Source organism: Lagopus leucura, unplaced genomic scaffold (assembly GCF_019238085.1).
Source record: "Lagopus leucura isolate 7727_CA_CO unplaced genomic scaffold, USGS_WTPT01 157-2_obj-0_obj, whole genome shotgun sequence".
Classification (NCBI taxonomy): Eukaryota; Metazoa; Chordata; class Aves; order Galliformes; family Phasianidae; genus Lagopus; species Lagopus leucura.
In genome coordinates, this window is record NW_024964532.1 from 1 (window position 1) to 15,543 (window position 15,543).

General features: G+C 51.0%; 1 protein-coding gene across 3 annotated transcripts in view; it reads left to right on the forward strand.

The window, feature by feature from the left end:
* The first annotated feature begins 635 nt into the window (after window positions 1-635).
* The window catches only part of LOC122191756 (ubiquitin-conjugating enzyme E2 D2-like), a 28,017-nt gene continuing 13,109 nt past the window's right edge, over window positions 636-15,543 (forward strand). Inside the window, exons 1-5 of one of the 3 annotated variants that reach the window (XM_042892147.1) lie at window positions 636-1,711; window positions 7,526-7,589; window positions 11,798-11,829; window positions 11,916-11,993; window positions 12,074-12,179. In XM_042892147.1, coding sequence (XP_042748081.1) covers window positions 1,586-1,711; window positions 7,526-7,589; window positions 11,798-11,829; window positions 11,916-11,993; window positions 12,074-12,179 — 406 coding nt within the window. In that variant the 5' untranslated portion in view covers window positions 636-1,585. The remainder of the gene's footprint in view (window positions 1,712-7,525; window positions 7,590-11,797; window positions 11,830-11,915; window positions 11,994-12,073; window positions 12,180-15,543) is intronic. The other 2 variants (XM_042892149.1, XM_042892148.1) reach the window with 2 other exon arrangements.

Below are 15,543 nucleotides of genomic sequence, written 5' to 3' on the forward strand. Positions count from 1 at the left end.
CCAGGGGGCGCGGGGCCGCCGGCGGGGAGCGGAGCGGAGCGGGGCGGAGGAGGCCCGGCGCTGCGGAGGCCGACGCGGCGCGGGCGGTTCTCAGCCGGGAAGCTGCGGCCCGCACCGAGGCCGGCTTGTGGCCGGTGGCGGCCCGGCCGGGCACGGCGTCCGCGGGCCCGCTGGGCTCCTCGCCGCGCCCCGGGCGCGCCACGCTCTGCGGCGCCGGACGAGGGCCGCGTTTGGGCGTGTTTGCCGCGGCCGGAGCTGGGCTGCGGTTCGAGCCGCTCGGAGCTGAGGAGAGCGGCGCGCTGTGTGCACCCAGCGGCGGGCAGGCCGTTCCGCTGTAATTTTAGTTACTGGAACTTGCGCGGTAACCGGTTACGTAAGGGAGCGGCGTTCCAGTTCAGTATCGGTCCGATCCGACGCTTTCGGTCACTTAACGTGGCGATACTCAACGCGACATGGTAGATGATCGAGGCCTCTTCCCCTGCGGCTCCCCGGTCGTTCTGGAAGCCTCTGATGCCGGGGCTGGGAGGGGAGCGTTGGTCTGGGGCAGCGCCGGGATTGCCTGGACAGAGCTGTGAGCACAGGGCAGCTGACAGTGCGAGGTGATGTGCCTGCCTCGGGGCCACCGGCAGATCAGCAGAGTTCCTTCCTTGAAACAGCGCTTGCTTTGCTTGCTGTTCATGTTTCAGGAGGAGAAATGGGAGTGTGCTGTCCCTTGGTGAGCATGGGTGGGCTGTTTGTGTTGCTCCTCGGAGGTTGAAGAACCTGAGGCAGGATGGGCTGTGTAAGTGGTGCACAGAGCTCGGCAAAGTGCTGAGCAGTGCAGTGGAAATGGTGCTGCAAGCAAAAAGCTTTGGTCAGGGCTGTGATGTGATGCTCAGCTGCTCGTCTGGGTACTCTGAGAGTTAGCTGGAGTCGGGCTGCAGGTGGAGGAGTGCTGTGGTGCCTTGCTCAGCTGCCTACCAGTGTCTGCTCTCACCTGGGCTGTGCTGAGCTCTGTGGGATGCCCATCTTGCCTGTGTTGCCCTGTCTGCAGGAGCTGCAGCAGTGTTGGCCCTGTCCTGATCAGTGGCTCCAGCCTCTGCTGTTGCATCTGGTGACAGGAACAAAAGGCTGTGGAGTGTGGATTAAGTGGAAGTAACCCCAGCAGGCTTGTGTACAAAGAAGCAATGGAGAGGAAAGCTGGTGTTCAGGCATTTTTTTGGAGGATGCATCAGTCTCGATGCGCCAGTGTACGTGTCTGCATCTTGCCCCTGGTGTTTATGCCTGGTGCTTTGGATTTTATTCCCTACCACAGACCGTGCATGAGGCTTTCTGCAGAGTTCTTGGACAACACAGGGATGAGAACTTCAGGAATGAGCAGCAAACCCCAGGAGTGAACAAACCTCTGATGCCCTGGAGCTGCTGTTGCACGAAGCGGTGTCTGGCACACCGAGCCCCTCTGGGCTGGAAGTGGGGCAGAGCCCAAAGCTGCCTGCCATCTGACTAGAAGTCTTGCTGTCAGCGTGGAGGTGCTGCCAGCTGTGGGGCTGATGGGCTGTCCAGGCCTGGAGCTGCTGTGCCAGCTCTGCAGCTGTTCTCAGAGCAGATGCTGCCAGGGGGATCACACACAGAGGAGCTGCTCTCAAGTTGCTGCTTGTGGTGTTCCTGCAGTGCTCTTAATTCTCCCAAGGTTCTCCACTGGCACTCGGATTTCATGAGGAAGGAGCTCCAGGTTTTAGAAGTGTTTAGTTCTGGGCAAACTGGGATGCGTGCCGTCATGGCGGCCGAAGTAGCCGTGAAGTGTGGGAGTAGCAGTTTACTATAACTCATATATTTGATCATTACCAATATCTCAGAAGAAATGCCATGTGAGGACATACAGGGCTAGGGAGGGGTAATGCTGAAGGACTGTAACAGATGGTGCTTGTTTCAGGATTTCAGCCTTATCCCTACCCTTGTAACAGAGCAAGCAAGGCCCTGCTTGGAGTGGGAGAGCAAGGGGAAGGTGAACTTGGTCCTCTGTGGGCTCCCTGTGGTGGGCCCTGCAGTGAGGGAGCAGGGAATGAGGAGCTGTGCTGGGGATGCTGCCTTAGCGCTCGTCTGCGGGCCTCTGCTGTAAAGCGCACAGCTCTGTCGGGTGTCTGTAGCGATGCTGCTGCTGGGCTGCTGGCTGCCTTGTGTTGGGGTTACTGGGCAACTGAGCAGCGCCAAGCAATCCGTGTGCTCCCTGCCTCTGGACTGTTCTGTCTGTGCTGTAGTTTGGCCTCACAGCAGCTCGAGGGAGCAGCTCAGTGCTTCCTGCCCAGCTCGGCTCCCGCCTGGTGCCTGGGCTCTGCAGCGCTCGGTCCCTGCACCCAGAGGAAGTTAGGTGCTGCCTTGGTTTTCTTGCTGTTCAGGCTTTGAAAGAAGATGAAAGGTGACTGATGCTTACATCAGAGCTCGTTGTAGCGTACCCTGGCAGGCTCTGTGTTTCATTAAGCTTGGCTTTTCTTATGCTGCCTTCTCATGTGCAAGTGTTGTCAAGAAGGCCAGTGGATCTAAGCCATTCCGTGCCCCAGAAAGGCAGATTCTGTGAAAGGAGAAGGATTCAAATCCTTCTGAAGATCAAAATGTTTCTGTTGTTCGGAAGAAGCGGCCTTAGAATGGGAGCTATTTTGGAGTTGCAGAGTCTTGTAGACCAAAAGTGCCTTTGGAACCCACAGTTGGATGCTGGAGCCTCTGTGAGTGCTGCCTTGACAAACGGAGCCAGAGCTGTGTTGCTTCACAGCCTGCCCTGTGTGCTGGCTTCTGTGTCAGGTAAGTGCAGGAGCTGTGCTGTGGGGCAGGCTGGGGGGCCTTGCTGCCCCTTCCACACGTGTGGACCTGTGCAGGTTGCTGGCAGGCAGTGCTATTGGTCATTGGCTCTGTTATGTATTGCTTGGCAATGATCTATTTAAAGCTGCCAGGAAATGGTGGTTGAGTGGCTCCAAGTTCCTTTTTGGTGAGTTAAATCACAGTTTTATGACACAGTCCTAGGCTGCCTGTCACTAAGGGATTTGGGGGCTTCAGGCAAAGATTCTTGCTGAAGACAGATTAAAAGCTTATTTTGCTGTGAGGTTGCTGCTGCTGTAAGTGAAAATAAGGCTTACAATCAAGCTAATGATGTGGTCTCTGAGTCAATTAGAGCTTCTGAAAGCAGCTCAAACTGGAGTGAGGAGGAGGGACCACGGCTTTGCGTAATCTTTGACTGGAGTCCTGTCTGAGGCGTTGGAGTGTGTTTGAGGAGCTGCCCCGGGACAGCAGCCTCCTCTTGCCCGGCTGGCTGCTTGGTGCTGCTTGTTGTGCCGCAATCAGGACAGAATCCTTAAAGCAGCCTTGTCTGCTGGCCAGGGCCGCCCTGCCACGCAGCAGATGGGCAGCGTGGGGCTCGTTGTCTGGGGAAGTGAACTCGTGCATCTGTGACAAATGCCTCTGGAGTTTACAAATAAATGAGTTAAAGCTTGGAACGTGTGCAAGGTGAAGCTTGAAGCTGGAACTTGGAGCGCTCCTGTTTTTGAGAACTTCTTGCGCTGTCGTGGAGTCCCCGATTCAGCTCCAAATGCCGTTGGGAAGCGGCACGGTGGGGGCAGGGCGGCAGGTGGTGGCTCTGAGCAGGGCTGCAGGCTCACTCTATGCCCCTCCTCGCTGCTCAGCTTGGCCTTGGTGCAGTGAGGCACTCTGTGTCACACACTGCATCTCTTCTGAAACGCTTTCCTGGAGCGCCGCGTGGGGCTGTGCTTTCTGTGGGGAACTCGAGCACCAGCAGGGCTGTTTCTTGTGCAAGACTTGTAGCTTTACTGGAATGCCCACTTCCCAGATGTAGTTTCGTACGACTTGCTCTTTGGGCAAGGTACTTGAACTGTGCTTTGCATCGTGCCTTCGGTTCCTTACTTTTGCTGAGCGGTAATTAAAACTTTTAAGTTAGGCCTGAGTGATGGTACGATCCTCAGCAGTGGGCCTGGCGCCGTGGAGGAGAGAGCAGCCCTGCAGCTCCCTGTCCCACTGCGCTTGGGGGCAGGCTCCTAGGAGCCAAAAACCTCCGCTGGAACTTGCCTGAAGGCTGCCTGATCTTTGGCTTTTACATTCCTCCAGCAAAGCCTTCTGCACCAGAAACTCAACTGATAGCCAGCTGCAGCTTCCTCCAGGTGCTGGTTTGATAGCAGTGCTGTCAAGACCTGGTCAGTGAGCACAGAGGGAGAATAGGGCAGGTTGGGGCCTGATAGCTGGCGATGTCAGCTTTGTAGGTGACACCAAACTGCAGTGGAAGCTTCTGTGTATGAGAAGTTAGTTTCATATGAGCACCTGAGTAATTAGCTCAGATTTAAGACAGTGTTTCTTCTGTCCCTCAGTAACATCTGGAAACCAAGTGTTGGGTAGGCTGGGGTGCTCTGCCTTGTGAACTGCACCAACAGCTTCTAAAAGGCAAGGTAACCTTCTGGATGCCCTGCTTTGTTTGTGCGCGGTCTGGTGTAGCTGCGTGTAACTATCATTCCTGTTTTTAAACTTGGCCCTACAAGTCTGATAAGTGACTGGTAGAGGTCTGGGTAGTACGTGGGCAGCTTGAAGAGAAAGCTGTGTTAAGTGTGGTATCCGTGCCCTGCTAGGAGGCCCTGTGCTGTGTTAATGCAGCAGTGGTGTGGATGGCAGAGCGAGTGCAGGCTCAGCAAGCTGTGTGGTGCAGCTGACATGCTGGAGGGCGGGGGTGGGTGACACCCAGGGAACCGGGCAGGCTTGGGAGGTGGCCTCATGTGACCCTCTTGAAGATGATCTGGGCCAAATGCAGGGTGCTGCTCCTGGATGGGGGCTGCTCCCCATCCCAGACTGAGTGCCGATGGCCTGAGCAGCCCTGTGGGGAGGGCTGGTGGGTGGAGAGCAGTGAGCCGGCTGTGTGCTGGCAGCCCAGAAGGCAGCTGTGTCCTGGGCTGCAGCGGGGTGAAGGAGGGGGCTGTCCCCTTTTGTGAGGACCGGCACAGCATTCAGCTCCGGGGCCCAGCACGGGAGAGATGTGGAGCTGTTGGAGTGAGCTTGGGAGACGCCACCAGGGTGCTTGTGGAGCTGGAGCGCCTCTCGTGTATCAGGAAGTGTGGTGATGGCTCTCAGTTAAGAGAGAGGGGAGCTTAGCTCAGGTGTGAGGAGGAAGTTTCAAACCCTGGCACTGCTGCCCAGGGCTGAGGTGCCCCAGGCTGTGGATGGGCCCCGGGCAGCCTGAGCCGTTGGGGGCACTGAGCCCGTGGCAGGGGTGAGGATAGGGTGCTGTTAGGGCCCTCCCAACCCCACCGTTCTGCAGTTGGCCCTTGCAGTGTTGAGGCTGTAGGGGTAGTGCCATGTGCAGCTAGTGCTTGTGCTCCAGAGGTGTCCTGTGGAGGTCCAGCTTTTCTGCTGTTATTTTGGCTGCCCTGCAGCAGCTGTGGGGCTTTGCGTTGCAGGAGCTTAATTTAGAAGTTGTTTCAAAACTTCTGTAAGTGCAAGGAGTCTGTGCATCACTTACATGGGCCTTTCAGACAGTGGTGCTGCAACTTGTGAGTTTGTAAAGCAAAGCCTGAAATGCTCCCTGCGGGGAGTGCTGCACAGTGACCCCCGTGGTGTGACCCAGTCACCTCTGCAGTGAGGTACTGTGCACACATACAAAAGCTGAAGTATCCCTTCTGCCTGGGGCTCCACGTTGAAGAGAAGGAAGCAGTGCCCTGATGAGAAGGGGTGCTGCTGCTGACTGAGCTTTGCTGCGTTGCTGCTGTGAGCCCTGCCTGCAGCGGGGCCACATGGGGTGCTGGGGAGGTGCTGCTGCAGGGCAGCTCTGCCAGCTGCACCTTTGGTTTCCCAGCTGTGGTGGAGGAGATGTGTGCTGGGCTCTGAAACCTAGGCAGTGGTAGCTTGTGGTCTAACATGACACAGGTGTGCTCTTGCAGTTGTATTCCTCCCCAGGGTGGCCTTGCTGCGTTGTAGGTGTGCACAGCGGGGGAGAAGAGGTTAGCAGCTGATACAGAGGAGAGGCTTTAGGTGTTTTTTGCTAATGGATGTGTTTAGAATTCTTAGTACTGTAGCATTAAATTGCCTTCTCCAGGAGATCAGGGTCAATAGCATTCGGAAGTTACTGTGCTTCACGCAGTTATTACAGGCTCTTGGAAAAGTGAGGTATGCTCCTGAATTTTTATTTATACTTTTATGTTCTTATGTCTGTACTTACAGTGTATGTGTGTGTGTATAGAGAGCTGCTGCCCTCTGTGTGAGGGACACGTGCCTGTCAGCTGAGCAGGAAGGCACAGAGCTGGCTGCACAGCCTCTGCTGGGCTTGCTGGGGCTGGAGCAGAGCTCAGGGCACTGCTCTGAGGGGTGCTGTGTTTCTGAGGCCGCCTCTCTGTGAATGCTGTCGCAGTGCACGCTGCTGCAGGATGAAGCAGAGTTCTGCAGCTCGGGTTGGAGCTTGGTGTATGTAATGTTCTGGGCTGAGAACAGGTGTGCAGTGGGTGGTGTAAAGTGTGATGATGGGGAGAGAGTGCTTTATGGAGCTCTTTGCTGGCTCATGTTTCAGTCAGGGAGGAAGAAGGGAATCCTCGCAGGGCTAAAATTGGCTGCTCTGAACCTACTTGCAACTGTGAAGGGCTTCCCTCTTGTTTAATGGAGAGGCTTGGAGGTGCTGCCCACCTTCAGGTGTGCTGTAGCCGCTCGGCAGGCGCTGCACGCTCAGTGTCTGTTTCAGCCCCAGTCCACAAGGGGCTGGGCTCAGTGTCTAAGCCTGGCACGACACAAATGGTTGGGTTTTGGGGTCTTATTCCATTTGAGTGTGTTGTTCAGTGCCCGCTTCCTGAGCGGCCTGCAGGTGTGAGCAGTGGGTGGCTGTGGGCCCTGAGCCCAGCCAAAGGCCTGCTCCGAGCTGGAGGTTGGGGTGGTTTGGTTCACGTCACGCAGCTGTGCTTTGGAACTTGTCAGAGGATTGCTTGTCTGATACAGCTGCTTCAGAAGTGTGGCGTTGTATCTATGCACTCGAGCTGGTTACCAGAGCCTTGTGTTTTGTTGTACAACCACCTGTAGCCTGATGAAACAGCAGGGTGAGCAAAGTTCTGCAGTGAGTGAAAGTGCTCGGGAGCTGCTGTGGGGCAGGGAGGGGGAGGGCTGGCAGCGGGTCGTTCGCTTGGAGCTGCTCTGGCTCCGTGGTTCCATGCATGAGAAATCTGGGGTGCAGTCCAGGTTCTGAGCTTTATTCTCAGCGAAGGTGAAATTAAGCTGATAGACCCTGTGACCTCGTGAGGGTTGTGTGAGTGGAGTGTCAGGAAACCCAGGAGGGGTAACTGAGTGTGCACCAAATATGTGGCATTGATTTCAGGAGTGACTTTGTGTCCTGGGGTGTTGGCTTGGTGGTGGTACATCCCTGTGCTCTCACCTCACTGATGCGTGCAGCTGATGAGCAGTGCTCCCACAAAGAGCAGGACTAATAATGGCCTGAGTGCCACCAGCAGCTTTTGTAACAGTAATAATGTGAGTGGTGTTGAAATTAAATGAAACAACTGTTCCTGTTTTTTTGTTTTCCTAGGAATTGAATGATCTGGCACGTGATCCTCCAGCACAGTGTTCAGCAGGGCCTGTTGGTGATGACAGTAAGTATGGCACTGTTAGTGTGCACGTGTGGACTGTTTTCCTTCTAAAACAGGGCACCTGGTTCCTCCATGAGGAGAACTTGTACTGGAGACTGTTCCCCACGCCAGCCTGACACTTGTACCTGTGATGCCATCCCTGTGGATCACCTGAGATCTATGCCTGTTTCATGGGGAGCTCTGTTTCCTCCCCCAGTGCTCTGGCATTCTCGTATCAACATGTGCAGTCAGTGCACACTGAGCTGCAGCCCAACCCTGGCCCAACCAGTGTGCAGTCTTCTACAGCTGACAAAACTTGTTTGGTACCTAAATTATGTATAGTGTGCTCACGTGGTCCTGTGGAAGTAAAGCAGTCTGCTCCAATGCTGGGTGATGGTACATCAAGGTCACAGTTAACTATATTTTACACAGGACTTAAAGCAACCACTGCATTTCCTAAAGAGGTAATGCACAGTCTTTGAGGGTAGCAAGGTAAAATGTGAATGGAAGGAACACTAATTAGTGAATTGAAGCTTGAATTATAAAGTATTTTTTGGTTTTTAAGTTACAGGAACACTTGAAAAAGCTGTTTGCTTTCAGTTGGTTTGTGCTGTTGCTCTATAGGGTATGCCAGCGTAAGGACTGAAGAAAAGTTGAGACCTTCAGGCAGGGCTTAACTCAATCTGCTGCTCCTTCAGGACTTCTGAGTATGCAAAATCTGAACGTGCAGGTCTTGCTGTGGTGACGGCTTTGTCACTGGATTTGTATGTGGGTGCTTAGCTACGAGATGAAGTGCAGGCAGAGGATCCTTCAATTGCAAGGTACTGGTGTGCTTAAATCCTCTCTAAGCAGTTGGCTCTGCCAGGTCCCTGAAGGGAGCAGCGTGCTGGGAAGGAACAGCTGGGCTGCCTTGTTGGCCCAGGCACCAGCTGCTCTGAGTTCTCCTGGTATGGAGACCTGGGCATCTTTCTCTGCTCCTTTTGAAGCTCAGAGAGCCGTGTGGAAGGAGGCTGTTATTGCTCAGAGCCTTCCTCTGCATTTCTTTTCTTTGTGCTAAGATCTGTTACCTTGCTTGTGTGTTTTCTCCTAGAACAGGGCAAGATGCACTGCATGATTTAATAGGCTTCACATAGATCTTTCTTATTGTAGTTCTGGATCGTGGTGCCCAGGCTGCTGGACCACCTGTGAATAACAGAGCTTAATTGTTGGCCCCTACTGCAGCCATTGGTGTTGGGTTGTGGGTTTTTTTTATTGAGAGAGGCCTTTGCTTTTAAACTGAACCTTTCACAAGTTGCTCAGGCCTTCTAACATCAACATTTCTCACTTCTTGGTAAAGTGCAATTTCTTTTTTGTATCAGCATTAAGCATTTGGTCCCAGTTTAGATGGTCCAGGTCAGTAAGGTGCCTGCAATGGCAGGACCACTTGTAAGGTCACCTCTTGCTTTGTAACTTTACAACCTGCCCTGGGGAAAATCCAGATGAGTGTGTATGAAATGCCTGAGTATTTAAAGCATAAAATGCCTGAGATAAGGCAATGTGTTGATGCTTCTGTAGAGGCTCTGCCATGTCAGAGAGGCTGCATAAGAGCAGTTCAGCTGTTGCAGGGGTGCATCCAGCTGTGCAGCAGCATCCCTGACAAGGCAGCTGCTCAGCCTGGCATCCAAGCTTGTAGGAGCAAGGAGTGTTGAGAAGGGAGGCTTCCATCTGTGCTGAGAGCTCATAGGCTTGGGGGTTCTTCTTACGAGAGTGATTCTGATCAGTTGTAGCAGTTAATCTCTTTTGAGCTATTGGCAAGTTCTGCAGTGCATAGAAACATAAATTCGTGAGTCTTAGACTAGGTTAAAAAGAGCACTTTGAAGAATGAAGAGACTGATTATTTCTCTTTTTGTGGAGGCATTACTGTTTAGCAGTGCCTTCAGGCAAGTGGAAGCTGTACCTGGTTTGAGGGCTTTTAGCAGTACTTGTAGGCATTCTGCCACTTTCCTGCTTTAGGAATGGTATTTCTAAGGAGCTTGCAGGTGTGTGGGAGGGCATTCAGTAAGGTGCAGAGCCAGTCTGAGGATTTTCTGGTGCCATAATGATCTGCTTTATTGTTTCAGAAGCGTGTCACGGCCAGTCAGGGTGCTGGAGGAGGTGGTAACGTGAGCTGAGCAGTGGTTGAGGGCGGCTTCAAAGCTTTCTTGATTTGGCAGTAATACCCAGGTCTTTGTGTCACCTTGCTGGTGGATCCTTGAAAATCATGCACTGTTGAGAGCTCACCCTCTGGTGTGTAACTGAACAGCAGGGGCAGGGGAAGGTGCTGTTCTCACAGTGCTGGTTGTGCTCGAGGCCTGCCTGCTTGCCTTGTCACAATGTTTCTCAGGGTTCAGAACATGCTGTGCTTTCAGAGTGGTATCTTCCTCGTCCAGCTGATGTAAACTGTCTCCTCGTGTCAGCAGCTCATCCCAGTGTTACATTAACTCTGTGTCATGGTTCTATGACACTCTGGAATGGGAAAAGCTGCTTCTGCTTAGTCAACTGCAGGGACTGGATACGTTTCTCTCTGGATAAGGTGGTTTTGTCATCCTCCACTTGGCTCCATTCTCTGTTTGGGAAATAGGGTTGGGGTTACATTACCAGATTGTAGTATAACTCTGATTTCTCCTGGTTGAAGGCTGTGATGAGGTGTCACAGTTGATCTTCCTAGCATGCAGAGGTGTTCAAGTTAACATCCAGTATTTTTATATATTCAGCACAGCTGGAGTCAGCCTTAACCAGCATCCACTGATGCATGTGAGAATCTTAGTGTTCTGTAGTGCTGCACTCCTCACGGTCTTTTTGCCACCTCTTTGTCCTCTTGTTCCAGCCTTCCCCCCTCCAGCTGCCAGCAGTGGACTTGCTCTGGAGCTGCCTGAACCTTTTAAAACGGGCAAACATCGCGTTTGGAAGCGAGGCATTGTCTTCATTTCCTGAGCCTAGCTGAATGTCCTTTTCCCTTGCTGGCTGCAGTCAGCAGCTGTAACGCCCTTTGTTACAGAAGCTGCTGCTTGAACCAGCTGCTTTTCTACTCAGACTTGGCAGGGCTGTCTCTACTGTCGTTTTTCCATTCTTTCTGAGCTCACACTCGCTTGTAGTGCCTGTACAGCTGTGACTGAAAGCAACTCAGAGTAGGCACACAGTGTTACTGTGTCACAACCACCTTTGGGCGGGGGTGGAAGCTGAGGGCACTGGTTGCACCTGAAGTGCGCAGCTGCAGATGGTTTCAACTTCTGTGCCTTAAAGACTTGGCTCCTACAGCTGGGCCAGCTTGTGTTCTGCTCCCCACTTCTAAAGGTGAGGTGCAGCCAACATCCTGGCAGAGGAAAATTCCCATAATACCTGACAAATAACTCGTTAAACTAGTGTGCTGTGAACTTGGGGTGTTAGGAGAAAGCAGGAGCCCTGAAGTACATATGGGGGAGCTTTATTGCAGACTAACAGCACTGATTATTTTCCTTCTGTCCTGCAGCATAAAGACGTTCTTCACAAGCCTTCTGTATTACCAGATTAAGATGTTCTCTTGGACAGATGCGCATGAGTGAGACTGACTTTTTTTCCATTTAACCTACAGCATTCTGGCACACTGGTCTCAAGTGTTTAGCAGACTCATTCTGAGGTTCTTCTGTGACTTGTGTTACTTTCTGTGCTTTAATGGAATTTTCGTGCTTCTGTGGAGGCTGAAGGTAGATGCTGGGTCAGGACGCTGCTGGCTGTAGGTGAGCTCCTTACCTGTGGAATGCACACTGCTCAGGTTTACCCTTTGTTCAGTGAAGGAGCCACGCAGAGGAGATCCTGTTGAGGAAAGGGATGAAATTCCTCTGTGCCTTTGCTGTAACTTGCTCTGAAAGGGCAGCGCAGCTGTTGGAAAGTGGGCTTGATTCAGGTAATGGTAGACTTTCATTGGGAACTACCTGACTGAATGCTCAAACTTGTTGGGTCTGAAACAGTGAGTGAACGCTGTGTTTCTGTTGTGCTGGGGTTTCTTTCAGGGTGCAGCACAGGTATCTACCACAGCAGTTTCTGAAAGCGTGGACCGAATGTACAGGAAATACAGAGTGCATCTCCCTGTCTCTGTTCAGATTTTTGGCTGGTGTCCTCGCAGTTTCTCAGGAGGTTTTGTTTTTAAAATAGACTCTTCTGTACTGCTTTCTTGTGGCGTTAAGTATTCATTACTTGAGCTTCTCCAAACCGAAGTAAATCTCTTTCTTTTTCAGTGTTCCATTGGCAAGCTACAATAATGGGACCAGTAAGTATGAGAGAATGGATGTTCATAGTTTCTATGACCAGTCTTCTTGTAAAAACTGAACTGCAACGTTTCCTTTTCCTTAACAGAACGACAGTCCCTATCAAGGTGGAGTATTTTTCTTGACAATTCACTTCCCAACAGATTATCCCTTCAAACCACCTAAGGTGAGTGTCCTGTGCAGTAGCTTACCGTGTGCTGTAATGTACATTTGTGAGCCTACACTGAAATTTTCCTTCTTCTGCAGGTTGCATTTACAACAAGAATCTATCATCCAAATATTAACAGTAATGGCAGCATTTGTCTTGATATTCTACGATCACAGTGGTCCCCAGCACTAACTATTTCAAAAGGTACCTCCAATGCTCACTTAATTTTACTCTGCTGTAATTACTGATCTAGGTTTAGAATGTAAAACAAATAATGCTGCATTCTCAGTGTTAACTGCTTCTGTGATCACAGCTTCAGTCTTGTGGCCCAGCGTGTAGTTTGTAACCTGTTCTTCACAAGCCCTGGATCATCCAATTCCTTCAGCCATAGGGAGAAGGGATTTTAGTGTAGTTTTGCTCATGGATCCATTAAGTCTGACTGAATCAAGTACTGAGTCGTGGCAGTTTTGTGCAGGAAGCTCTGCTTTAGGACAGACATTTGAGCTTGAAAACACATATATGACAAAAGAAGGCTCCAGTGTTGATACTGTACACGAAGTAAAATGTAAGGAAACAGCAGCGGCCTTTTAAAAAAGGCTGACAAAAACATGCAGTTCTTCTCCACCACTTGTCATGCCCTCACACACCCTTTAGTTCTAGCAGATGACTCCTTGCTTATCTTAACTGTTTCCCTTCTACTGAGCTCATAATTCTGGTACCCTCTGTTAGCTGAGGGCGTAGCATTTATGAAGAAGAGGTGGAAGGACAACAGCACGTCTTGTCTGTGACAGCAGTGAGTCTGCTGTTGTGCAGAGCTGAAGGTCCTCACTGTAACTGGAAAGCTGGAGGAATAGTGCCAGTAAAAGCCAGATGAGTGTGTGCTTGTTGTAGCTTTCTTTATGAATGCTTTCAGTAGAGCCCTAGCTACTGTTAGAAGTGCTAAGGTAGTACTAAACATACAGCATTTAATCACTATGTAATGGCTAGAATTCTACAGCTGCAGAGCACGTAGCGTGGCATGATGTGTTATTTTCACTTGTCTTGGGGATTCTGAAGTTAGCATACATCCTGTGGGATGATAAATAGCATGTAAACACTGGAATGTATGCTGGGATCGTGACAGAAGTAGGCTGAGAAGTTAAGAGGCTAGCTGAGAGCATCAGCAGACTTACTATTAATGGCTGTCAGAGAACTTTAATCACAAAATATACCTTGACTTAATTTAGGGACCAAATCCAGTAGCAGTATGCTTTTCCAGCTCCTTCCTTCCTCTGCCTTCAACTCCTTTTTCTGATCCTCTTCAAACTGCATCCTCCTGGCATAGTTAGACTAAGCTGTGGGACCAGCGAGGCCATTCTGTCACTCTGAAGCATGCTTCCTGAAATCAGGTGCATATGTATTACTGACCAGTTGTCTCTGTTGTGCTTTCATATGAACTCTCTGCAGACTCTCCTGTGTGTAGCACAGAATGCATGCAGATCTAACCAGGGGGAAGGAATGGGAGGGTGGTTGGACTAGATGATCTTGCAGGTTGTTTCCAACCTTGTGATTCTGTGAAGTCTTAGCGGGGTCACTTGGTGTTAATTCATGAAGGCAGCAAAAGAAATGCTGGTGGGTGTCTGTCAGGAATAAGAGGTGCTTTCTGTAAGAAGGTAGACCAAATTACCCATGGGCAGGAGTTGGAAGAGGCATTCCTGTCTCCATCAAGTACGGATGAATTCTACGAAGGCAGTGTCAACCTGCTGTGGTGGAAATCTTGTTTTCAGTGAGGCTGCAGCTGTATTGTTACAGACTTCAGGGCTGTCAGCTCCCTGACTTCCTGGTTAGCCTTACTGAGGAGCAAATGTGTTGCTAATAGGAGAAGCTGCTGGGTTAGGTAACTCCTGTGAATAACAGGGCCTCAGCTTTATGCTGAGTGATGAATGCCTTGCGTCCCGTCAGAAGCAGCACCGTGGGTCTGGGGGAAGGTGTGCTTTCTCTACTGATCCAGAAATTGAGAAAGACTAGAAACAGTTCTTCCATTTAACAGCTTCATTTGCAGCTTCTTTCTGAGGCATCTGGAAGATGATGTTCCAGCAGCTCGCACAGAGGAGACGTTATGTTACCATGTCTGGATTTCTTGGTGGTGCTGCTTTTTGCTCTTCCCTGCGAGGGGGAAGTTGAAGTGGTGTGCAGTGACTTACTGCTTATAGCATGTTTGTGGTGGGAATACTGAGGGAAATCATGACAGTGCCAATTAATTAAGTGGTAAAGGTGTGGATTGGGGCTTCACTTGCTCAGGAGATGCAGGCTGCTCCAAAGGGCAGTCCAGTGTATCTGAATTGGGAACCTGCCTGTGCCCTCCTTGCAGGGTGAGATAGCTAGTGACTGAGCTTGGGGCTGTTCAGAACCTCGATTTCAGGCTGCTAAATGACCAAGGAAGTTTCTCTGCCCCTGTAAGTAACGTGGAGTGATTGTGACTATGGTGGTGGAGGTGACTAGCATCCATGTTTGCTTTCTTTCCTAACGTTTACCACTTCTTCAGAGTGGATTTTGGAGAACAAGGGAGAACAGCACTGACCTTCTGAGATAGTAGTACGAATAACTCTGTTAGTAATTCCAAAGTAGGTATTGGTTGAAGAGTACATATGGTCAAATGAATACTCTCTAAATCTAATTGTAAACACACCTTGGTGGTTACCTTGATTCCAAAGCTTAAGCAGAATGCATAAACCTAGAAGTGCTATCACTACCTTAATAAACAAGAATCTGTAATCTGTAGCAGGAGAATAAAGTGTCTTCACCCGCTTTTAATTGTTTTTAGGCATATTTGGGAGAACCCTACTGCATCTTGAGCTTGTAGTGTGCGAGTTGAGTGGTAAACTGAAGTATTTCTTCAGTAAAGATTGGGCAACTTGCTCTCTTTCTTTGTGTTTCTGTGTGTTCAACAGAGGAGCCATGGAGTTTACATTTGGTGTATTGAAGACCCTACCTAGTGAGTAACTTCAGCCTCACTCACTTAAAGAATTCAACTTAAATCATAGAGCCTTCTGGGCTGAAACGGACCTTTCAGATCACCTAGCTTCACCCTGCTGCCATAGGCAGGGTCACCTCCCTCTAGCCCAGGTTGCTCACAGCCCCGTCCAGCCTGGCCTTGAATGCTTCCATGGTGGGGGCATCCACAGCCTCACTGGACAACCTGTTTCAGTGTCTCACCACCCTCACAGTAAAGAATTTCTTCTTAATATCTAGTCTAAATCTAACCTGTTCCAGTTTAAAACCGTTTCCCCTCATCCTGTCACTACCTGCCCTTATAAAAGTCCCTTCCCAGCTTTCCTGTAGGCCCCCTTCAGGTACTGGAAGGCCACTATAAGGGTCCCACAGAGCCTTATCCAAATTGAAGAGTCCCAGCTCTCTCTCCCCCTGTCCTTGTAGGGGAGATGCTCCAGCCCTCTGTTTTGTGGCCCTCCTCTGGACTTGCTCAACAGCTCCCTGTCCTTGTGCTGGGGGCCCCAGACCTGGATGCAGTACTCCAGGTGGGGTCTCAGAAGGACAGACTAGAGGTGCAGAATCATTCCCTGGACCTGCA